The sequence below is a fragment of the Procambarus clarkii genome, chromosome 35 (genome assembly GCF_040958095.1).
Source record: "Procambarus clarkii isolate CNS0578487 chromosome 35, FALCON_Pclarkii_2.0, whole genome shotgun sequence".
Lineage (NCBI taxonomy): Eukaryota > Metazoa > Arthropoda > Malacostraca > Decapoda > Cambaridae > Procambarus > Procambarus clarkii.
The window spans coordinates 38,080,261-38,106,017 of record NC_091184.1 but is presented as its reverse complement, the minus strand read 5'-3'; the positions used below and the strand labels follow the sequence as shown (position 1 = coordinate 38,106,017).

Sequence of the window (25,757 nt, the reverse complement as noted above, 5' to 3'; positions counted from 1 at the left end):
GCCAGAGAGCTAGGCAAGCACAGACAACACCCAGCCACCAGGAGGCAGTGTGAGCCAGTGAGGAGAGCAGCAGCCCCTCACAACACCCAGCCACCAGGAGCCAGTGAGGAGAGCAGCAGCCCCCACAACACCCAGCCACTCCTACCACCTCAAAGCATGGGAAGCAGGAAACCAACATTCACAAGGCCTTATAGCCACGTTAAGAGATGAAAGGCAGCACCGGAGACATTATCCCGCACACTCGCAGGATAATCACTCACCGCTCTTACTGATCCGGGTCACCGGATAAGTTACAGTGAGCCGGTAATGTTGTTATGGTGGGCTCCAGGTCTCACCGTGGGTGTACTGAGGGGGAGAAAGAAGATTAACGAGGAACTTTCTCTCTCTGTTGAGTGTAGGCGTGTGCTTGTCTCAGACCAGGCCCAGTTCGTGGCCTTCGACTTTCAGTCACTGGCCACTAATTGAGATAGCTCCAGACGCCGTTGCTCCTTATACTTACTTTTGAAACTAAGACAGTCTTAACTGCAGGCGATGAGTCACAATAACGTGGCTGAAGAATGTTGACCAGACCACACACTAGAAGGTGAAGGGACGACGACGTTTCGGTCCGTCCTGGACCGAAACGTCCTCACAATCGACTTGAGAATGGTCCAGGACAGGCCGAAACGTCGTCGTCCCTTCACCTTCTAGTGTGTGGTCTGGTCAACAGTCTTAACTGCCTGTACAATCACCTCGTCCACTTGATCACTATTCCTTTCTTACTCCCATAGTGTTGCTCTCAGTCTGCCTGCTCCCTCCCCCTCCCAGACATTTGTTTTTAAATTTCTGACGTTTAGTTTAGTTCATTTATTATGCATACCCTTGTTGTGAGCGGTAGTGGACAGGGTTCCAGGGGCACATGATGGGCTCAGGGACTCAACCCCTGGAACATTATCATCAAAACTATGAACGTTTGGCCGCCACAAGCCAGTTATCCCCGTGGTAACTTCTCTAACACCTCTTGCTTAAAACTCCTAAAGTCAAAATGATCGATAGGCCTCCTACGAATGCGACCATTTGCCTTCCCGTAAGCACGTAACCCCCCCCCCCCCCCCCGCCTCCTCATCCCCGTCCCAAATGTCCGTCGGGGACACTAAAAAAAAAAAAAAAAAAAAAAGTCCGAAATCATCTCAAGATAACCTCATGATAACCAAATCTCTTATGCTGTATTTGCTTGAATTAAAGTCAAGTGGCCATTTGTCAGAACAGGTTTAGTGTGTCCAGGTCCAGCTGGAGTATCCACCAAACCGCTTCTGTGGTGAGTCTTGTAATAAGCTTTGCATCTTGGGGAAACACTGACAGCTGAGTGAACAGCGCTTCGGATTCGTAGTCCTGAGGTTCCGGGTTCGATCCCCGGTGGAGGCGGAGACAAATGGGCAAAATGTTTCTTTCACCCTGATGCCCCCTGTTACTTAGCAGTAAATAGGTACCTGGGAGTTAGACAGCTGTTACAGGCTGCTTCCTGTGGGTGTGTAACAAAAAGGAGGCCTGGTCGAGGACCGGGCCGCGGGGACGCTAAGCCCCGAAATCATCTCAAGATAAATAAGATGACACGGAGATTCGCACTTCTTTGGTAATGTTAGTCACATATCATTCTTACCTCTTGACTCGCTCCCTTCTGTACTTGCGGTAGCACAGGTACTCTCTCTGGCCTAGTTCAGTGCACCACCAGTACCTCTGGCACCTTTATCAACTTTGCCCAGCAGCACGCCGTGTGGAACAGTGCCCAACACATTCTGACACTCCAGGAAGGTCGAGCCAGTAAATCATTTATCCTCCTCTGTCACTGCCATGTTGTCATGGCACTCCAGGAGGTTCATCAGGCACGGCTTCACATCTCTGAACCCGTGTTAAAGTGTTGTCGAAATTGACCCATTCCAAGTGTTCTACTTTCATCTTCTTAATTCATTTCTCTAGGACTTATCAAGGTGTTCAGGTCCATACAACACGAGTGTCGTGTTACCTGTGTATCTCCCCCTAGTGTATACAGGTGTGACACTATTAGTCTTCCCTTCTTGCTGGTGCTCCCTCCACCAGTTACGTAGTGCAGGGTATTGGAGGTTAGCTGAGAACTTCAACTGTATTCTTTAGCAACCATCAGAAGACGCTATCTATTTGTCTGATTGACTGATGAAGATTAAGCCACCCAAGAGGGGGCACGGGCATGAATAGCCCGTAAGCGATAGATTTTTTGCAGTGAGAGTGACCTTTGGTCGTGAGTGGGCCATCTAGTCGAACAGCTTTCAATATATCTAGGAACTAAGGTGTTTGCTCACCTCACCTGCTGTAACTCCCATGGTACTTACTCTCTCCCTCAAGAGTGAGTAGTGAAATATTTCTTTGAAACTTTCGTTCGGTGCTTCACACATTTGTTAAGTCATTACGTTTGACCACTTTTTCTCCGATTTTATCTAATCACTTGGTCGTTTACGAACATTTTCTGCCATATTCTTCAGCCTTGGATGTTGTATAATTCTGCAATTGCTAACCCAGCGGGTTTTCTTCCTATTGGGGAGTGTTGTACATTCTGCTATGGCGGTATGTTCACTCACAAGATGAGTGGCGCTGCCCAATAAACTCGCCCCTCGGGGCAAAATTTAAATTCGTTTCTCTCTCCTGATTTTCGCATATTCAGTTCTATCTCTACCCTCAGCTATCTCTGTCCTCTGTTGTCCTGCTCGCCCTCTATCTCTTGCCAGCTCTCCTGCTTCTCCTTCTTGCCAGCAGGCAGCCTTGTACACTGTGGTCACGGTGTTCCCTCCCTGGCCTCTTAGTGTGGCAGTGAATCTCTCTTACACTAGTGAGCCCATGTGAGCCATACTCCCTCATGGGAGCTGTCTCCCAGTGTCCTCCTACTAACCATTAACGTATTCAGGCGTACTCTCTTGTGCCCAACCACTTGGGTTGGACGGTAGAGCGATGGTCTTGCTTCATGCAGGTCGACGTTCAATCCCCGACCGTCCAAGTGGTTGGTCACCATTCCTATCCCCCGTCCCATCCCAAGTCCTTATCCTGACCCCTTCCCAGTGCTATATAGTCGTAATGGCTTGGTGCTTTCTCCTCGTAGTTGCCTAACTCCTTTTCTGTAGTCTGCTGGTCCTTTACTGTCTCTGGTCAGGCGTCCTGGGTGACGGCTGGGGTGGTGAGGGTGGACACGCGTGACAGGTGACACTGGAGGCGTGACAGGTGACACTGGAGGCGTGACAGGTGACACTGGAGGCGTGACAGGTGACACTGGAGGCGTGATACACGTAACAGGTGACACTGGAGGCGTGACACACGTGACACTGAAGGCGTGACACAACACCATCACAGACAATAGTAACTTCACTGCTCGACACACCAGTGTTACCAGCACCCATTGTCACCTCTCCCTCTCTCTACTCACTTGAGCGTAGCCGCCTTAATGTGCTTTCAGGACCGAATGCCAGCTCCTGAGCCCCGCCTTAGCAGTTGTCGGGTGTTTAATGCAGTAACTCCCGACCCACACGCAGTTATCTTATGATATCTATTTGAGAAACTGTTGTGCTATCATCTACACTCTCCCTCTGGCCTAGGAGAGGGAGAGAGAGTGTATTTTCCCTCTCAATTATCTCCCGCTTAAAAGTTTTTCCTAATTACACACAGAAATCACAATAGCGTGATGCATCAATGAACAAATCCACAAGGGCCGTGACGAGGATTCGAACCTGCGTCCGAGATCATCCCAGACGCTGCCTTAATCCTATATATTTTTTCCAAATATTCCTCTGACTTACGTGCGTCTAAGATGTTATATGTACTCTTATTCCACAAGACCTTATCTCAAACATATCCTCTTCAGTGACCAAAAATTGTCCTGAGAATGTTGTATGTGGCTGTCATGTCCCATCAAGTTTGTTATAGCCGAGTGCCTTCAGCCGCAGCTCAATGTTTAGTCATTCCTTCAGGTATTACCATCCTCGCTGCGTACCTCTGGTCTGTACTCGCATAGTTGTGCTTGCGGGGGTTGAGCTCTGGAGCCAGATTCACGAAAGCACTTACGAACCTGTACATCTTTTCTCAATCTTTGGCGGCTTTGTTTACAATTATTAAACAGTTAATGAGCTCCGAAGCACCAGGAGGCTGTTTATAACAATAACAACAGCTGAATGGGAAGTTTCCATGCTTATAAACTGTTTAATAAATGTAACCAAAGCCGTCAAAGATTGAGGAAAGATGTACACGTTCGTAAGTGCTTTCGTGAATCTGGCCCCTGGCTCAGTGGTGCAAGGACTGTGCCCTGGGGTACAGTGGTGCAAGGACTGTGCCCTGGGGTACAGTGGTGCAAGGACTGTGCCCTGGGGTACAGTGGTGCAAGGACTGTGCCCTGGGGTACAGTGGTGCAAGGACTGTGCCCTGGGGTACAGTGGTGCAAGGACTGTGCCCTGGGGTACAGTGGTGCAAGGACTGTGGCGTGAGTGGCGAGGCAGAACAACAGGTTGGAAGAAACATGAAACAATGGTACAATACAAGTTGTGGGAGACTAGCTTGTTCATACGTCATCAGCAGTTTAGGACCAAGTGTGGACCAAGTATGGACCAAGTGTGGACCAAGTACGGACCTGTCTTACTAAGGACATGTAAGAAAGACAAGTTGTGAGAGATACCTGGTTGATGGGGTTCTGGGAGTTCTTCTACTCCCCAAGCCCGGCCCGAGGTCAGGCTTGACTTGTGAGAGTTTGGTCCACCAGGCTGTTGCTTGGAGCGGCCCACAGGCCCACATACCCACCACAGCCCGGTTGATCCGGAACTTTTTAGAAAACAGTCCAGTTTTCTCTTGAAGATGTCCACGGTTGTTCCGGCAATATTTCTTATGCTCGCTGGGAGGGTGTTGAAGAACCGCGGACCTCTGATGTTTATACAGTGTTCTCTGATTGTGCCTATGGCACCTCTGCTCTTCACTGGACCTCTGATGTTTATACAGTGTTCTCTGATTGTGCCTATGGCACCTCTGCTCTTCACTGGTTCTATTCTGAATTTTCTTCCATATCTTCACTCCAGTACGTTGTTATTTTACTGTGTAGATTTGGGACCTGACCCTCCAGTATTTTCCATGTGTATATTATTTGGTATCTCTCTCGTCTCCTTTCTTGTGAGTACATTTGGAGAGCTTTGAGACGATTCCAATAATTTAGGCGTTTTATCTCGTCTATGCGTGCCGTATATGTTCTCTGTATTCCCTCTATTTCAGCAATATCTCCTGCTCTGAAGGGGGAAGTGAGTACTGAGCAGTACTCAAGACGGGACAACACAAGTGACTTGAAGAGTACAACCATTGTGATGGGATCCCTGGATTTGAAAGTTCTCGAAATCCATCCTATCATTTTCCTGGCTGACGCAATATTTACTTGGTTATGCTCCCTAAACGTTAGGTCGTCAGACATCATTATTCCCAAATCCTTGACATGGGGGCCTCGTAGCCTGGTGGATAGCGCGCAGGCTCGTAATTCTGTGGCGCGGGTTCGATTCCCGCACGAGGCAGAAACAAATGGGCAAAGTTTCTTTCACCCTGAATGCCCCTGTTACCTAGCAGTAAATAGGTACCTGGGAGTTAGTCAGCTGTCACGGGCTGCTTCCTGGGGGTAGAGGCCTGGTCGAGGACCGGGCCGCGGGGACACTAAAGCCCCGAAATCATCTCAAGATAACCTCAAGATAAGACATGTTGTTTACCTACTATGGTCAAATGGCGACACTTATAACAGGTGTTGTTATAAGCGAGGCCTGGTGATGGTCACTAGGCTTAGTGTGCCCCGCGGCCCGGTCTCTCACCAAGCCGCCAGTTGTTAAGTCATTCATAACCTGGTGTTCCTGTTATTCAATATTATGGGAAGTGAATTGTCATCAAGTAATATTAGTGCTGGTGTAGAACACGCAGTGCGTGCGTGCGGGCGAGAGGGCGGACGCCCCAGGTGTAATGACAACACGTACCGGAAGTTGGAGGGAACTGTGGCCCCCCCTCTCTCTGCTTCCGGGTGCTGGCGCGCCCCTTCATCCCCTTCCCCTTCCTCCCCTTCCCCTAGCTTCCCCTCCACCGGCCCCCTTCCCTCCTCCCAACTCCACGGCCTCCACCGCCGCTCATAACAATGCGAGCAAACACTGCCAACAGCAACGACGGGGCTGTCAACAGTAAGGAAGACAACGACGGGGCTGTCAACAGTAAGGAAGACAACGACGGGGCTGTCAACAGTAAGGAAGACAACGACGGGGCTGTCAACAGTAAGGAAGACAACGACGGGGCTGTCAACAGTAAGGAAGACAACGACGGGGCTGTCAACAGTAAGGAAGACAACGACGGGGCTGTCAACAGTAAGGAAGACAACGACGGGGCTGTCAACAGTAAGGAAGACAACGACGGGGCTGTCAACAGTAAGGAAGACAACGACGGGGCTGTCAACAGTAAGGAAGACAACGACGGGGCTGTCAACAGTAAGGAAGACAACGACGGGGCTGTCAACAGTAAGGAAGACAACGACGGGGCTGTCAACAGTAAGGAAGACAACGACGGGGCTGTCAACAGTAAGGAAGACAACGACGGGGCTGTCAACAGTAAGGAAGACAACGACGGGGCTGTCAACAGTAAGGAAGACAACGACGGGGCTGTCAACAGTAACGAAGACAACGACGGGGCTGTCAACAGTAAGACAACGACGGGGCTGTCAACAGTAAGACAACGACGGGGCTGTCAACAGTAAGGAAGACAACGACGGGGCTGTCAACAGTAAGGAAGACAACGACGGGGCTGTCAACAGTAAGGAAGACAACGACGGGGCTGTCAACAGTAAGGAAGACAACGACGGGGCTGTCAACAGTAACGAAGACAACGACGGGGCTGTCAACAGTAAGACAACGACGGGGCTGTCAACTGTAAGGAAAACTTAAGATGGTAGAGGGTGTGGACAGCAGTTGACCAGTACCTGACGACAATCACACAATTGTATGATTGTATGACCTGGTAAAATATACGAATATTTATTGCTCAAGTGTAAATCTATTTTCCTTCTTTTGAGTGAAACTGTTTGAGTGTAATGTTTAAGACACGCCCTTTCACCGTCATGAAATACTAGTTTCTGTACACCGTCTCTCACCCGTCCATCTTCCTGTCAATATATTTAGCAATTTTAATTTTCGAGCTCCATCTTACCTTCGTCGCTCGGTACTGAACACCGTCCAATTTGTCAATATACTTTATCAAACATGTTGACCAAAACTGTATGAAATAATGAAGCGTTAGAGTAAATGGTGAACAAATCCACAAGGGCCGTGACGAGGATTCGAACCTGCGTCCGGGAGCATCCCAGACACTGCCTTAATCGACCGAGCTACGACAGGGTTAAAAAGAGTTGAAACCGAAGTTCTACTGAACTTACTGGATCCCGTAGCCTCTCCGAGGCACAAACCAGGATTTTACACAACTCCCCCCCCCCTGCACAGAACTTCGGTTTCAACTCTTTTTAACCCTGTCGTAGCTCAGTCGATTAAGGCAGTGTCTGGGATGCTCTCAGACGCAGGTTCGAATCCTCGTCACGGCCCTTGTGGATTTGTTCATTTGATGCATCACGTTAGTGTGATCTCTGGGTGTAAATGGTGAAGAAAACTTGTTTAAGATTGATATAACAAATATCCCCGAAGCCTAATATTGAAGCCTAATAAGCCTAAAAGTCACATACACCTGGGGCAGGTGTGTGTGGTCACGCCACACACACCTGGGGCAGGTGTGTGTGGCCACGTCACACACACACCTGAGGCAGGTGTGTGTGGCCACGTCACACACCAGCTACCATCATTCCTTCATAACACAAGTCAAGGTCACACACCTCCGCTACCTTCACACACACAAATATACTCTTGAAATTTTAGCTTGCCATTTAATATAAGGAAACTCTCTCTTACCGCACGAGTGATTACAATTTCAAATAAGATACACAAAGGCATTTTTAAGACTCGGCAATCATACCGGTCGGGTTTTTTTTTTAGTAAAGAAGAGGGAGAGGCATAGGTGAAGGGAAGTATAGAAGTGGGAAATACAGTGAGAGGTATGAAAGCAGGCGGGCTGTCCGCCTTGCTGACACCATGTGTGGGTGTTGGCAGCTAAGCTAAGCTGGCTCCCTCTTGTCAGGGAGCTGTGAGTGTGTGAGAGGTTCTTCACATGTGTTTCACCATATGTGGATGTCTATAGATGAATACTGTGTAGCATTCGTATATACACACTCCGATGCTTCCACACATGTTATTCTGTTTAAGGCTATTTATTTTATTTTATATATATATATATATATATATATATATATATATATATATATATATATATATATATATATATATATATATATATATATATATATATATATATATATATATATATATATATATATATATATATATATATATATATATATATATATCAGCAGGAATACACGATCCTGCTTTCTCTGAATGTTGAATTCAGTTGGATGCTCTTGCAGCCCCAGCACCCATCATAGATCCAACAAAAAAAACCTAAACAGTCCAGCTGGGACCACCCACTAGTAGACAAAATAGCTGATGCCATGCTCAGCGCCGCAACATCAGATAAGGTGAAAGCCCGCCTCAGAGCAGTGGGTGCCCCCCATGCAGGAGACCTCCTCCTGGCAGTAACCATGTCGGCAATGGGCACGCGTCTAGCTCCAGAATCCCTTCCGGTAGCAGTGGCCTTCAGCTTTGGTGTCCCAATTCACACTGAATACAAGTGTCTTTGCAACAGGGTGGAATCAGACCAATATGGACTGCATGGGTTGCACTACAGAAGCTCCAAGGGCTGGCATGCAAGACACAACGAGGTCTCCTTAGACCGAGGTTTTGCTTATTATTATTAACATCTTTATTGACAAAATTAATTACAATTTTGCCTAATCTGAGGATTTTGATAGTCTTATTAAAGTGAGAAGCTCTCCTTAGTGCCTTACTTTGCTCTGTTGTAGTTTCTGCACGTTTTCTTTAAGGTGTGTAGTGGTACTGGGGGACACTCTAGATGCGGCCGGACTATAGCCTTATATAAGTGTAGCTGTCTGTTTGTACTGAGGCTTCGGAATCTCCTCAGTTTTCCTAAGGCTGCTTTGGCTTTATTTAATGTCATTTACATGAATTTGTATCCCTGTTTTATTGATCATGAGTCCCAGTCTTCTTCCTTCCTCCACATATTGGATCGGGCGGCTGTAAAGGATAATGGGGTCCGGGTTTCATTTTGCAATGTGCATTATCTAGAACTCTTGTTTACTTATGAATTTTTTCCATTGCTTCTCAAAATTGTTTATGAATTCAATTGCCGCCTTGGTCTTGTCGGCTAGTAGCGGCTTTGATGGTCCCGGTTGGCAAATTATTTGGGTGACATCGTCAGCGTATGTGATGTATTCTCCATGTTGGGGTTGGGGTAGGTCAGCTGTATATATGTTGAATAGAGTGGGGGAGAGGCAGCTTCCTTGTGGTACTCCACTTTTCAGTTCTGTTACGTCACCCAAGTAGCTGCCGATATTAAGTCTAGCAGTTCTATTGTCTATAAAGCTGCAGAGAGTAGCAGTAAATCTCTCAGGAAGCCCTAGTTCAGATATCTTATATTTTAGGCCTGTGTGCCAAAGTTTGTCGAAGGCTTTTAAACGTCTCTAAGCACTGTATTGCATTGATCTTTTTTCGACACTGCGTTGGCTATATGCTCGTAGATCAGGGCTATAGCTGTATGGGCCCCTCTGCGGTATCTAAACCCATGCTGCCTGGTGTTATACTTCCCTTCCTCTTCCATGTACTTCACAAGTCTCTGATTGATATTTTTTCGAATATTTTATCTGGTACTTCGAGGAGGGAAATTGGCCTGTAATTTTCAGTTTGGGTTGGGGGTTTACCTGGCTTGGGGATTAACCTTATTGTGGCATTCTTGAAGTATGTAGGGAATAGTCCAGATGCAAGAGCTGCATTTATTATACGTGTGTATTGATGGAGTGCAATCACAGGTAGGTTGGATAATACCATCTTATTTATCTTGCTGTTGCCCGGCGCCTTGTTCTTGAAACCCATAATTGTTTTATGGACCTCCGCAATGGTTGTGTGTTTCATAAGGTGGCAGTCATCGCGTATGTTGTTAAGGTCTATTGTTCGCGTCGGGAGTAGTGCTGCAGCTCTGTTATCGACTTGAGTTATAATTTCCCTTTCATTGATGGGGAAAAAGTTTACATATTCTTCCTGGTTTATACTGAATATTTTTCCCAGAATTTCCTGAATTCCCGCCGGCAGTAAAGTTGTTGACAGCCAGTCGCTTGCCAGACCCCCCCTCTCCCCCCCTACCCCGGGGGAGCCGCGGAAGGGGGGGTACCTCACCCCCCCAACTCCGGGGAGCCGCGGAAGGGGGGGTACCTCACCCCCCCCAACCCCGGGGAGCCGCGGAAGGGGGTACCTCACCCCCCCAAACCCCTGGGTGCCTCACCCTGTTGAGTGCGGAGTGATGAAGCAGGTCAAATACACTAGGAAGCACTTATTTACTCATCGTGTTCTTAACTCGCCGACGCACCGGAGTGAAAGTGACCTGGCTAGTCAACACGACAATCCGGATCCTTCACGCACGAACGCAGCACTAGCTGCGCACTGCGAACTTGTATTCTAGTTCTAGTTAGTGCTGCCAACGCAACACTACATATGGTGGAAGTGACGATAACCAAAATCCTATATATAGTGACAGTTCTTGTATATAAATCACCTGATGCAAATCCCCGACAGTTTAAAGACCAACTTATGAAAATAGAATACTGCTTAGAACGCCTCACAAACCCTGCCCCTAACATCATCTTGCTTGGTGACCTGCAAGCAGGCAGTGTTAACCTGGGGTGTTGGGTGGAGAAAAGGGAGTAGTTGGATCAGGTTATTACGAGAGGGACTGATGCCACGAGTCTCAGGTCATCCTCGTGTTTAGGGAGCACGTACTGAGCACCATCGTTCATATATTGACGTAAAAGACCATTAAAAGTGGAAATCGGTACTATTCAATTTTGGACAAACCGGAAAAGGTTGTATTTATGTTGCAAAGACAACCTAAACTAACTTAACCTAACCTTCGCCTAATATACGATATCCGAGGCTTAATTATATTATATATATATATATATATATATATATATATATATATATATATATATATATATATATATATACACGTGCTATACTAGGCCTAGGAATATTTGTTTGGCTTTTAGCTTTATTTCTTCCAGATTCTATAAAATGAATAGGACAAAATTCCCCGATCTAATTGCCTTTCACGTCAATATATGTATGCTGGTCCACATAATTACAAAAAATACTTTCTAAACAGGAGGATGGGTTGCCTAATCTACACACAGAAACATCACATGAGACCAGGAGGCATGGCAGGATGTGCAAAACACCCCCGTTGAAGAGCAGAGGTGCAACAGGTACTCTGAGAGAGAACTCTATCAACATCAGAGGCCCGAGTCTGTTCAACACGCTTCCACTACACATAAGGGACATAACTGGCCGACCCCTCACAGTGTTCAAGAGAGAACTATCAACATCAGAGGCCCGAGACTGTTCAACACGCTTCCACTACACATAAGGGACATAACTGGCCGACCCCTCACAGTGTTCAAGAGAGAACTATCAACATCAGAGGCCCGAGACTGTTCAACACGCTTCCACTACACATAAGGGGCATAACTGGCAGACCCCTCACAGTGTTCAAGTGAGAACTGGATAAACACCTCCAAAGGATACCTGATCAACCAGGCTGTGACTCATACGTCAGGCTACGAGCAGCCGCGTCCAACAGCCTGGTTGACCAGACCATCAACCAGGAGGCCTGGTCGAGGACCGGGCCGCGGGGACGTTGACCCCCGGAATGAAAGCAAGGTAGCCGCCGCAAGGAAGGCAGCCGTGGGAAGGCTCACACCAACATGTACACAATAGACAAGATGGAGGCCATCTTCCTCAGCACTGACCTCATCGTTCTCGGAGCTGCCCATGGAGAGGAGGGAGCCGTCGCTGCAGGTGCTGTGTGTGGCCCGCGAGCAACTCTGCCGGAACAACAATGCATTACAACACAACACAAATAATAAACAAATCATTAAAATACACGAAACAATTGTGGTTTGTTCACACAACACGTGTAGATGGGAACAAACAGCCACTGGCAAGTGCCGAGGGCTCCTAGACAAATAAAGCAGTTTGTTTACACACACACACACACACACACACACACACACACACACACACACACACACACACACACACACACACACACACACACACACACCATCAACAGTTATTGCTGAGTCATGTGCAGCTTTGCAGCATGCACGCTTACTGTTGTACTGTCATAGGAAACACCACAAGTTTGCTAGCAGGAAACATGATAAATCAGGAAGAGTTTAATGTAGTGATAATACAGCTGTAGGCACCACTGACAGTGATGATACAGCTGTAGGGGACAGTGATGATACAGCTGTAGGCACCATTGACAGCTTCACAGATAACAGCCACTTCACGATGATAACGAATACATCGAGAGTAACGAGTGGTTGAAATTCGGAGTATTCTTCATAGTCAGTTAGTCAGTCAGTCAGTCTCTGTCTGCCTGTCTGTGTGTGTGTGTCTCTGTCTGTCTGTCTGTCTGTCTCAGCTGGCGGACCCTACCACCTGCACAATACGTGTATTTCACCTTCACTCAACACCTTGTGTGGCTCGGGACACCTTCACTCAACACCTTGTGTGGCTCGGGACACCTTCACTCAACACCTTGTGTGGCTCGGGACACCTTCACTCAACACCTTGTGTGGCTCGGGATACATCGTCCTGGGTCACCGTCTTCAAGAGTAACACAACAAAATTACGGACATTAGTCCTACACTTCCCTCTTGCTCACTGACAAGTTTCTAATTTCCTCTGCTGTTTACCTTGTATTGCTTCTTCACTCATGAAAAATTCTAGTGTCATCTGGAAAGGATGATAAGGTACTGTTGTTTGTGTCCTTAACCATGTCTGATATGAGGATAAGAAAAAGTACTGGGGTACCTTGGGGGGACTGAGCTTTTCATGGTGGGTTGATTCTGATGTTTGCCGACTATTATACACCGGGTTTTTTTTTTATTTTTATTTTTTTTTTTATTATTTTCTACCACAGACGTGGCCAGACATTTACAATGCTAACCAGCATACATACATTTTCTTCTGTCCTCCATGGACAGGGTTAGAGAAGTGTTAAACATATAGTTTCTCATAGTTTCTTTCTTATAGATTCCTTTAGACTATAGATAGATATAGATAGATAGATATAGATGGATCTATACACCGGGTTCTATTCGTTAGGAATTTAAAGATCCATCTAACTTTGCCAGTAATTCCATTTGTGCACATTAAATTTTGTTAAATTCATGAAATGTGTCATTGTCGTTCTGCATGTCTTCCATGGCAGCTAAGGCCATGTCATATTGTTCTAGCAATTATGAGAGGCGGGAGTGCTCTGTCCTGAGCGTCCTATCTTGAGGTTATCTTGAGATGATTTCGGGGCTTTAGTGTCCCCGCGGCCCGGTCCTCGACCAGGTCTCCACCCCCAGGAAGCAGCCCGTGACAGCTGACTTAACTCCCAGGTACCTATTTACTGCTAGGTAACAGGGGCATTCAGGGTGAAAAACTTTGCCCATTTGTTTCTGCCTCGTGCGGGAATCGAACCCGCGCCACAGAATTACGAGTCCTATCACCACCAGGCTACGAGGTCCTGATCACAGCACATAACTTACAAGGTCACTACAGGTCCTAGCCTCAAGTATTCAGCCCCTTGAGGTGAAGGAGGAGCATGTTGAAGAGTAAAAGAACATGGAGCGAGTGATGTCTGACCTTGAGGCCGTGGTTGAGGACGTCGAGGGTGGTGGGGGAGGTGGGCGGGGAGCGCGGGAGGCCCGGGTCGTCCTCCCCGGAGCCGGAGTCATCCCCACGGCGTCGCCGTAGCGCTGCCTTCAGCTCCGCCTTCACAAGAAAATAATGGTAATTAAACACAAACTTAAAATAGTGCAATATAACAATTTCGAATATATTTGTTACATTGTATAGACATATATATAGTATAATATTTATATTATATGTACAATAACATGTGAAAAATAGAGAATGCTTAACGCGTTTTCAGCTAATTCGCCTTCATCAGAGCAAAGTAGAATGATTGTGCAAAATTGTGCAAAAAAAAAAAAGCTAGTGGAACATCTGGAGCGAAAGAACTTTGTAACTCAGCATCAGCGTGGGTTCAGGGATGGTAAGTCCTGCCTCACATGATTAACTGAATTCTACGACTAGGCAATAAAACTCAGGCAAGAAAGAGAGGGGACGGGCAGGATGCATATTTTTGCCAGAAACCCTTTGACACAGGACCGCACAAGAGGCTAGTGCAAAAGTAGTCTAGTGTTGAGTAGACTAGACTCAATGCCATCTACTTTTGTTGCAGGCTTGTGTTGAGTAGTCTGCTAAAATGTCCTCTTTTGTGTTCTTGCTTGTGAATACCACTTTTATCAATCGGTCTCTGTCCTTGTTGTACTGGCCAAGCCTGGAAACCTTTTCTATATTCTCTTCATCCCTCTCTATCTGCATCCCTTTAAGGATCTCTTTAACTTCGGCGTTGTCCTTATCTCTCCACTCCCCTGGCCCCTATTTGTTCCCTAATGCCTACTACGACAACTGCTCTTTTCCTCTCTAATAGCCAATTAGTACATCTTGCTGCTTCCTGAGAAGTAACAACTTTCATGGCAACTTCCTGTACTGCCAACACTACTACTAAAACCTACACACACACTGCTGTGAGTGAGTGAGTGAGTGAGTGAGTGTGTGTGTGTGTGTGTGTGTGTGTGTGTGTGTGTGTGTGTGTGTGTGTGTGTGTGTGTGTGTGTGTGAGAGAGAGAGAGAGAGAGCTTGAATGGAATAAATCACTTAAGAACTCTATGGCCCGACCAGTGAAGAAAAGTAGGCATGGCACTGTGTACGCCAAGGGGAGGGGGAAAGGGGAGCCCTAGTAATGCAGATTCGAACCCTGGCCGGGTCATGGACACCTTAAATAATCTATGCCTTCGTGGACCATTCAAGCCATCTTTCACATTTACAGAGAAACAGGTTGACGTATGGGCAAGAGTGAGGTGGCCAGTGTAGGTGTGCTTGTGAGGGAGGTCACAGTGAGAGGGGAAGTGAGGACTGTGCCACACGGGGGGCCACAACCCTACACCTCACAGTCAACTCCACAGTCACAGTGTGCACAGTGCCCACCTTACCACAGACAAATACAAAGTTGTGAAGATAGGAATAAGAATGAGACCACCTCAAATGCTGACAGAATTCTGTCACAAACGTGAGAAACAACCTGTCACAAACGTCCCCCCCCCCCCACAACACCGCCCCTCCTCACCACGTAGTCTAATTTTGGTGTTAACAATACACAGTGTTATACGGGTTAAGCGGGACACACCGGGTTAAGCGGGACACACCGGGTTAAGCGGGTCCCAGGTCCAGGTGTCGTGATCACCACACCTGGACCTGGGACCAATGGTGACGGGTGGGGGGGGGGAGGGAGGGAGGGAGTTGTGGGCCAAGGGCGTAACGCTGTTGTAATTACAGGTCACAACAGGTCCAGTGATCAGCCATGCAGCCACACTCAAGGTCTCCATCACACTGTCACGCTCTCTCTCTCACACTACTCCTACCACGTCACACACACACACACACACACACACACACACACCCCCCACAGGAAGTGATGTGGTGGAGGCTGACTCCATACACAGCTTCAAGTGTAGATATGATAGAGCCCAGTAGGCTCAGGAACCTGTACACCTGTTGATTCATAGTTGAAAGGCGGGACCAAAGAGCCAGAACTTAACCCCCGCGAGCACAATTAGGTGAGTACACAACAATCACAGCCACCAGGACACACAACAATCACAGCCACCAGGACACCCACACTGAGCGAGAGACGGCAGGTGATAAGATAAGCAACTGATACAAATGTTCGCTTCCTGAAGCAACAAGAGAGAAACAATGAGAGACAAGCAACAAGGAGGAGTGAGAGAGAGCCAACAAGAGGGAGTGAAAGAGAGCCAAGAAGAGAGAGTGAGAGACAAGATCGCAGAACAATGAGAGAGAGGAAGGGAGAAGGAGAAGAAGGAACACAGTCACACACTTGCCTAACTTGGCTATAGAGGCAGCACGATATATTTTGAAGCAGACGAGATTGTACACTTGAGATAAATGAGGGTCACACACACACACACACACAAGTTACGCCCCCCCCCCTTTTCCCTATAACACCATAAATGTGGGTCTGTCTATTAGTTTGTGTACTTGAGTCCAGTCACACAGGATATGGGCGGTGGCAGGTTGTCGTCCCTTAAGCAATTATAAAGTCACGTCTTTCGAGACCTAATGTTCACAGGCCGAGTAGGTGTCAGGTCGTGTGAAGTGACTTTCCTCTCTGCTAAGCTGATAATTGCAGCCGGATGGTTGTGTGTTGATAGTAGATGCCCAGAGGCTATCTACTAGTAGGTGGAGATTAGCTCCCGGTTTCCCCATAAAGGCCCGTGGAACTATACATTTGAGGATTGAACAGGACAGGTGGCTTGTGGGGAGAGGTTCCCGCCTCCCCGCCCGGGTGGGGGGTGGGGGACTCTGTAAACCAGTAAACCACTCCTCCAAGGAGTGCCGGACCAACCGGGCTGTGGTGGTATGTGGGCCTGCGGGCCGCTCCAAGCAACAGCCTGGTGGACCAAACTCTCACAAGTCAAGCCTGGCCTCGGGCCGGGCTTGGGGAGTAGAAGAACTCCCAGAACCCCATCAACCTGGGGTTCTGGAGTAACTGGTAGGGCGCTCCGGTGGATAAGGGAGTACCTAAGCAATATGAAGCAGAGAGTTACAGTGCGGGGCGAGACCTCAGACTGGCGTGAAGTCACCAGTGGAGTCCCACAGGGCTCTGTACTCGGACCTATCCTGTTTCTGATATACGTAAATGATCTCCCAGAAGGTATAGACTCATTCCTCTCAATGTTTGCTGACGACGCCAAAATTATGAGAAGGATTAAGACAGAGGAGGACAGCTTGAGGCTTCAAGAAGACCTGGACAAGCTGCAGGAATGGTTGAACAAATGGTTGTTAGAGTTTAACCCAAGGAAATGTAATGTAATGAAGATAGGGGTAGGAAGCAGGAGACCAGATACAAGGTATTATTTGGGAGATGAAATACTTCAGGAATCAGAGAGAGAGAGAGAGAGAAAGACCTTGGGGTTGATATCACGCCAGACCTGTCCCCTGAAGCTCATATCAAGAGGATAACATCAGCGGCATATGCCAGGTTGGCTAACATAAGAACGGCCTTTAGAAACTTGTGTAACGAATCTTTCAGAACATTATATACCACATATGTCAGCATATGTCAGACCAATCCTGGAGTATGCGGCTCCAGCATGGAGTCCATATCTAGTCAAGCATAAGACTAAACTGGAAAAGGTTCAATGGTTTGCCACCAGACTAGTACCCGAGCTGAGAGGTATGAGCTACGAGGAGAGACTACGGGAATTAAACCTCACTTCGTTGGAAGACAGAAGAGTTAGGAGGGGACATGATCACCACATTCAAGAATCTCAAGGGAATCGACAGTGTAGATAAAGGCAGGCTATTTAACAAAAGGGGCACACGCACTAGGGGACACAGGTGGAAACTGAGTGCCCAAATGAGCCACAGAGATATTAGAAAGAACTTTTCTAGTGTCAGAGTGGTTGACAAATGGAATGCATTAGGCAGTGATGTGGTGGAGGCTGACTCCATACACAGTTTCAAGTGTAGATATGATAGAGCCCAGTAGGCTCAGGAACCTGTACACCTGTTGATTGACGGTTGAGAGGCGGGACCAAAGAACCAGAGCTCAACCCCCGCAAACACAACTAGGTGAGTACACACACACACACAAACAGACAGAGAGAAAGATCTAGGAGTTGATATCACACCAAACCTGTCTCCTGAAGCCCACAAAGAGAATAACGTCTGCGGCATATGCGAGGCTGGCTAACATCAGAACGGCGTTCAGGAACCTGTGTAAGGAATCATTCAGAATCTTGTACACCACATATGTAAGACCAATCCTGGAGTATGCGGCCCCAGCATGGAGCCCGTACCTTGTCAAGCACAAGACGAAGCTGGAAAAAGTCCAAAGGTATGCTACTAGACTAGTCCCAGAACTAAGAGGCATGAGTTATGAGGAAAGGCTGCGGGAAATGCACCTTACGACACTGGAAGACAGAAGAGTAAGGGGGGACATGATCACAACCTACAAAATCCTCAGGGGAATCTACCGGGTAAACAAGGATGAACTATTCAACACTGGTGGGACGCGAACAAGGGGACACAGGTGGAAGCTGAGTACCCAAATGAGCCACAGAGACGTTAGAAAGAACTTTTTCAGTGTCAGAGTAGTTAGTAAATAGAATGCATTAGGAAGTGATGTGGTGGAGGCTGACTCCATACACAGTTTCAAATGTAGATATGATAGAGCCCAATAGGCTCAGGAATCTGTACACCAGTTGATTGACGGTTGAGAGGCGGGACCAAAGAGCCAGAGCTCAACCCCCGCAAGCACAATTAGGTGAGTACAAAATAGGAACCACAAAACCCCGACAGTCTGAGAAATCATCGCACAGCGGGTTCCTGGAGTGTGAAGTTGCACGATGACTTCAGAAGTTTCTGACTCTCACCATCACTAGAAAGTGGAAATAATGACAATGCCTGACACTGTCCTCCTCAGTTATATCTCCACCAGCCTCACCTTCCTCTTCCTAACCTTCCTCTCGTAAACAAAAATATATAATTCTAACTTCTAATAAAAGTCCATCCATTGGTTTTATTAAAGGCAGCGAAGAGTAGACATTTTTCATCCGTGTGTTGAGAGCATTTAAATATGGCGGCAGAAAAGCGCCTTCAATGTCAACAAACATAAGGTAAACATAAGGTAAACAAAGGCCACGTGGGAGCACGTGGTACAGGAAGTGCCAACCAAACCAGTTCCAGACATATTTATACAGTTAGAAAGGTTTTGACATTGGGTTTACGGTAGCTGCCCTGCGATACCCAACACACCTGCGATACCCAACACACCTGCGTTACCCAACACACCTGCGTTACCCAACACACCTGTGCCATCCAACACTGCGCACCACCAACGGTTACCGCGCAATGTGGGAAGGCGGCCATAACGTTAATCTCTACAGTTTGCCAGTGTAACCGTCCGTTTTCTACGGTGTTGCCAGTTTAACCGTCCGTTTTCTACGGTGTTGCCAGTGTAACTGTCCGTTTTCTACGGTGTTGCCAGTGTAACCGTCCGTTTTCTACAGTGTTGTCAGGGTAACCGTCCGTTCTCTACAGTGTTGCCAGGTTTCTCATGTCTCTCCTCCTGAGAACCAAACTTTCAGTCTCTTCTAGACACCCAGCCTGAGTGTTGGTACCTGTGGTCTGGTGTGTGTGTGTTCACCCTCCCTCCCTCCACACACACACACACACACACACACACACACACACACACACACACACACACACACACACACACACACACACACAATGATATTATAGGTATAAATAGGATGATTTCTCGCCCTGAGCTGCGGGGTCAAGAGTGCCCACCGTCACTCACCAGGTCTAAGGTGTCCCTCGCCAGACTCTCTCTCTCGACCATGTAGCTGGTGAACTTGCCGCCGGCCAGTGACAGGTTCTCGGTACTCAAAAACAAACTTGACTTCGTTGTCTACGCTGTCACCTGCTCCGGAGTGATGTACATCAACACCTGCACACTGTGCTGTGCTCCATGTACGTCAACACCTGTACACTGTGTTGTGCTCCATGTACGTCAACACCTGCACACTGTGTTGTGCTCCATGTACGTCAACACCTGCACACTGTGCTGTGCTCCATGTACGTCAACACCTGTACATTTAGTCCACCACATGTACAACAGGTGTGTGAGGTGTACCACTGGCCCCCGGGGGGCACCAGTATGGGCAGATGCCCACACAAAACTTGCTAGTTGTGCCCGCTATTTGCCACCGCACGTTACGATATCTGTTCCACCGCCATATTGCCACACACCGTACCACTTGTATAATGTTTAGGCCACGAAAGATATTGTTAAACATTAACAGTTTAACAATCTGGTGTTAGTAACATGATGTTAGAGCCCCGGGAGGAGGCTCCTGCTGACTGATGCAACACCCGTCCACCAGACTGTGTGCCGCGAGGCTCACACACTTCTCTATCACATATCTAATCTTTGTAACAAGATACTCTGCGATAACCCAGGCTACTGCTATCCTACTTTATGATAACGTGTACCCAAAGTTTACGTGTGGTTCTTCACGGGAGTTTTTCCATTCTCGCTGTCCGGCCAGAGGCTTGAATCAGTAAGCTGTGGTGGTCAGCAAGACAGATTAGTGAGGCTGAGCCACTACCAGAATAGTCAGATTGTAAACTCTGTGCTAAACCTTTAATGCATTCACTACAACACTATATTGATGAATGTGAAACCGTAAAGGACTTTAGACCTCCTGACCTATTGTACCACCAACTGTGTAACTATTTCATTGACTCAGGTGTTCTGGGAGACATCCTAACAATTTATCAAAAATTTGCTTGTCCATTTTAATGAACGAAGATCAATTTTATTTATATTATTATTAAGCTGCATCACTTATGAACCCATCCCTGCCCTTGTGTGGCAGTGCACAATAGAAAGTTGCATTTACATATTCATACATTAAAACACTGATTGTAACCATGATATATATGTGCTTCAGCCTACAGTTTAGACCTATTGTCTTATGTATGACCCTCTGTCCTGCGTGACAGTGAATACCACCATTATCCTCGCTTTAATAAGACTTAATTGAAATCCTCAGATTAGGCAAAATTGTAATAAAATTTTGTCAATAAAGATGTTAATAATAATAATAACCTGGCCATCAGACAGAACCTTTTACTGCTCGATGGTCTTGAAGACATTAACCCATATTCTAACAGGAGTTCTGCTATCTTCTAGTAGACACATTAAGACTGGTGGACCTGCACAGTTGGCCGAGTTATCCCACCACAAGTGTTCAGTATCTTGTGCCTACACTTGCATACCGCACCGTTCACCTGCATGCGTTACTGTGCCGTGTGCACCTTACCTTCCTACAGTTACAGTGTATGCACTACGTCGTCTCTTACTCGTCACCGTTCACGGTAATACATGGTGTGGGAGTTTACAAGTTAGTCTGACCGCCAGTACTCAGCAACTTCCACACAAGAGAACGCCAGTGGTTTGAAGAATATAGTTAATGGGGAGGTAATGGGTGTTGTGGAGGTTCTGGTGAACCTTCTCCCCGTGTGACTTCCCCTGAGAATGATCCTCTATAGACTACCATGATGGTGAAATATGGATCTCAGAGTACAATCTTTTCAGATGTGACAGGAAACACCGGCTTCAGGGTGGGGTCAGCCTCTACATCAAGGACACACTCATCTGTACTGAGCTGCTAAACACCACAAATGATATGGTGGAAGTGCTGATAATCAAAATAGAGATCGTAAATGTAGTTATTGTCCTTGTATATAAGTCATCGGAGGCAAATCATCAGCAGTTTAAAGACCAACTAATGAAAATAGAGCACTGCTTGGAAAACCTCACAAATCCAGCTCCGAACATCATCCTGCTTGGGGACTTCAACCTACGGCACCTGAAATGGAAGCACCTGGCTAATACAGTAATATCAGAAAGAGTACCAGGAAGTAGCCTAAATGAACAGGCACATGCAAATGGCCTGCTACGGATGTGCGACAGGTTTGCCTTAAACCAGCAAATAGTAGAACCAACTAGGAAGGAGAACACGCAGGACCTCATTTTCACAATAATGATGAATTGATCAGGAATATAAGGATTACAAATACCTGTTACTCAGATCACAACTTAATTGAAGTTCTGACAACCATGGGGAGTAGACCTTCAAACCCAGTCCAGATTCCCGGTGGAGGAGATTTCAGCAAATTCAACTTCAATAATAAACAGATAAACTGGGAGCAAATAAACCAGGACTTCCCAGAAATAAACTGGGAAGAACAGCTAGAAAATGCAAACCTGAACCAGTGCCTGGAAAAAAATAAGCTCAGAAGCACTAGAAATATGCTCAAGCCGCATACCTCTAAGAAAAAAAAAAGAGGAAGAGATGCAGATCGGAACGGGAACGTCGTTCCCTCTATAGTTTTGTATGATTACTGAACGAAATACTGAATCAATAAAATAAAGAGCAAAATCTGGAGAGCACTTGGCGCGAGTAAGATGAATATGAAGAGGGCCAAGAGTACTTGGAGACAAGGAAGTGGTAGTGAGTACAAGGAGGTGACAATAGAGTACAAGGAGGCGACAACAGACTACAAGGAGGCGACAACAGAGTACAAGGAGGCGATAACAGAAGACAACAGACTACATGGAGGCGACAACAGAGTACAAGGAGGCGACAACAGAGTACAAGGAGGCGATAACAGAAGACAACAGAGTACAAGGAGGCGACAACAGACTACAAGGAGGCGACAACAGAGTACAAGGAGGCGACAACAGAGTACAAGGAGGCGACAACAGAGTACAAGGAGGCGATAACAGTAGACAACAGAGTACAAGGAGGCGACAACAGACTACAAGGAGGCAGACAACAGCACTGTTGTGGGTGGGAGAAGACTCACCATGTTGACGCCCCTGGTGGCGATAGCGAGGGCTGGGGGCGTGGAGTGGTGGTGGGCGTCGGCGGCGGCCTCCGGGCTGAACACGGAGTCATGAGAGACACTGAGGCCCTGATTGTAGGGTCCGCTGCTCCTGTTGGTGACAACCCCGTCACTCACCTTATCATCAACACACTAAAACCTTAACACATTTATTACTATATAAATAAACTTGTACCGTCAAGACCTATGCCACCCACTTATAAAAACTTAATTATAGCCAAATAATTAATTTTTACAATTTCTAATAAATCATTACTGAAATTGTTCCTCCTGCATCAAGTTGTTCAAGATTGCCATCAATTTCATTTTGATGGATTAAAATGATGATTAGGGTGTGAACTGGCCGAAGTTGATCACGTTCAGGTCAACAATGATGAAACTGCCATCTTAAATGTGATCAAGATCTGGGAGTCATAATAGGAATATTAATCCACACAATATATAAATGTTCGATGGGGAAGGGGACTATCAAGGGAAAGCGCCAAGCCATTACAACTATATAGCACTGGGAAGGGGTCAGGATAAGGATATGGGATGGGACGGAGGGGGGGGGGGGAGGGAAAGGAATGGTGCCCAACTACTTGGACGGTCGGGTGATTGAACGGTGACCTGCAGGAAGCGAGACCGTCACTCTACCGTCCAGCCCAAGTGGTTGGGTAGAAATGTTGGAGGTAGAGCAAATAGTTCACCGGGGACCACATAGCAAGACACACCAGGAACAACACATTTACTGTTATTGTACAGAGTTGTCAGGAGCCAGATTCACGAAAGCACTTACGCAAACACTTACGAACGTGTACATCTTTCCTCAATCTTTGACGGCTTTGGTTACATATATTAAACAGTTTACAAGCATGAAAACTTGCCATTTAACTTTGTTTTTGTTATAAACAGCCTCCTGGTGCTTCGGAGCTCATTAACTGTTCAATAATTGGAAACAAAGCCGCCAAAGATTGAGAAAAGATGTACAGGTTCGTAAGTACTTGAGTAAGTGCTTTCGTGAATCTGGCCCCAGGTCTTTGTCCCGTCATATTTACATTCTTAAGAACAGTTCAGGTCACCGTACAGGACACATTCTTTATAACTCGTACAGAGAACAATGACAAAAAATCTAAGAAATTAGTAACCTCCTTAAAAAAAAAAAAACATTAATTACCTCGTGAAGGAGGAAGGATAAGGGGGAGTGATATCAGTGAAGTACACGGTGGCATTTGAGGGAATAAGAAAGATAATAATTGATAAGGTGTTAAATCTGGCAACAAGTAAATGAACATGAAACAACAGATACACACTGGATAAGTTTATACAGTATTAAGAAAAGACCTGGGTAAATACTGGTTTGGGAATAGATATGTGATAATTGCATTGTTTCTAGCTGGATGTATATATGGATAGGTATACCTATCCAAGATAGCTTGGATAGGTATATATAGGACTTGTATTGCATAGGCCAAAAGGCCTTCTGCAGTTTTCTTGATTGTAAAGTTTCCTTTACAGTTTACCTGTGAAGAGAAAAATAAGTCGGGAGTCAATTCTATAAACAACTAACAGTTAGAAAGGCGAGGCCCAGGAGCTAACAGCTCCATCATGCTAGCAAAAGTAATTACACTTACACCCCCACTCACTCTGTCACACCCACTCACAGGTTACCTGCTTGACACCTGGTTGATGGGGTTCTGGGAGTTCTTCTACTCCCCAAGCCCGGCCCGAGGCCAGGCTTGACTTGTGAGAGTTTGGTCCACCAGGCTGTTGCTTGGAGCGGCCCGCAGGCCCACATACCCACCACAGCCTGGTTGGTCCGGCACTTCTCTTAGAAAACAGTCCAGTTTTCTCTTAAAGATGTCTACGGTTGTTCCGGCAATATTTCTTATAGTCGCTGGGAGGACGTTGAACAACCGCGGACCTCTGATGTTTATACAGTGTTCTCTGATTGTGCCTATGGCACCTCTGCTCTTCACTGGTTCAATCTTATATTTTCTTCCATATCGTTCACTCCAGTACGTTGTTATTTTACTGTGTAGATTTGGGACCTGGCCCTCCAGTATTTTCCATGTGTATATTATTTGGAGAGTGAGAGGTTCTCTCACTCTCTCACAAACTCCCTCCCTCCCTCCTTCCCTCTCCAAGATTAGTGCCTCAAGAAGAGGCACTCACAGGCGGAACACTGAGGAGAGTTGTTGACTTGTTCTTGTAGAGATGGAAGACACTTCCCTATAGATAAGATTGGTGTGAGGCAGGATACATGTGTGTGTGTGTGTGTGTGTGTGTGTGTGTGTGTGTGTGTGTGTGTGTGTGTGTGTGTGTGTGTGTGTGTGTGTGTGTGTGTGTGTGTGTGTGTTGCTGTGTCCGGGTTTACTCACCTAGTTGTACTAGTGGGGGTTGAGCTCTGGCTCTTTGGTTCCGCCTTTCAACTGTCAATCAACTGGTGGACAGATTCCTGAGCCTACTGGGCTCTAATCATATCTACATTTGAAACTGTGTATGGAGTCAGCCTCCACCACATCACTGCCTAATGCATTCCATCTCTTAACTACTCTGACACTGAAAAAGTTCTTTCTAACGTCCCTGTGGCTCATTTGGGTACTCAGTTTCCACCTGTGTCCCCTTGTTTGCGTACCACCCGTGTTAAACAGTTTATCTTTATCTACCCTGTCAATTCCTCTGAGAATTTTGTAGATGGTGATCATGTCTCCCCTTACTCTTCTGTCTTCCAGTCTCGTGAGGTGCATTTCTCGCAGTCTTTCCTCGTAACTCATGCCTCTTAGTTCTGGGACTAGTCTAGTGGCATACCTCTGAACTTTTTCCAGCTTCGTCTTGTGATTGACAAGGTACGGGCTCCATGCTGGGGCCGCATACTCCAGGATTGGTCTTACATATGTGGTATACAAGATTCTGAATGATTCC

At 46.7% G+C, this 25,757-nt stretch overlaps 1 protein-coding gene across 1 annotated transcript in view; it reads right to left on the bottom strand.

The window, feature by feature from the left end:
* The window catches only part of LOC123768402 (uncharacterized), a 107,391-nt gene that overhangs the window by 51,868 nt on the left and 29,766 nt on the right, over nt 1-25,757 (bottom strand). The window contains 3 exon segments of the mRNA XM_069336366.1: nt 12,032-12,106; nt 13,926-14,054; nt 22,815-22,944. Of these exon segments, the coding sequence (XP_069192467.1) occupies nt 12,032-12,106; nt 13,926-14,054; nt 22,815-22,944 (334 nt within the window).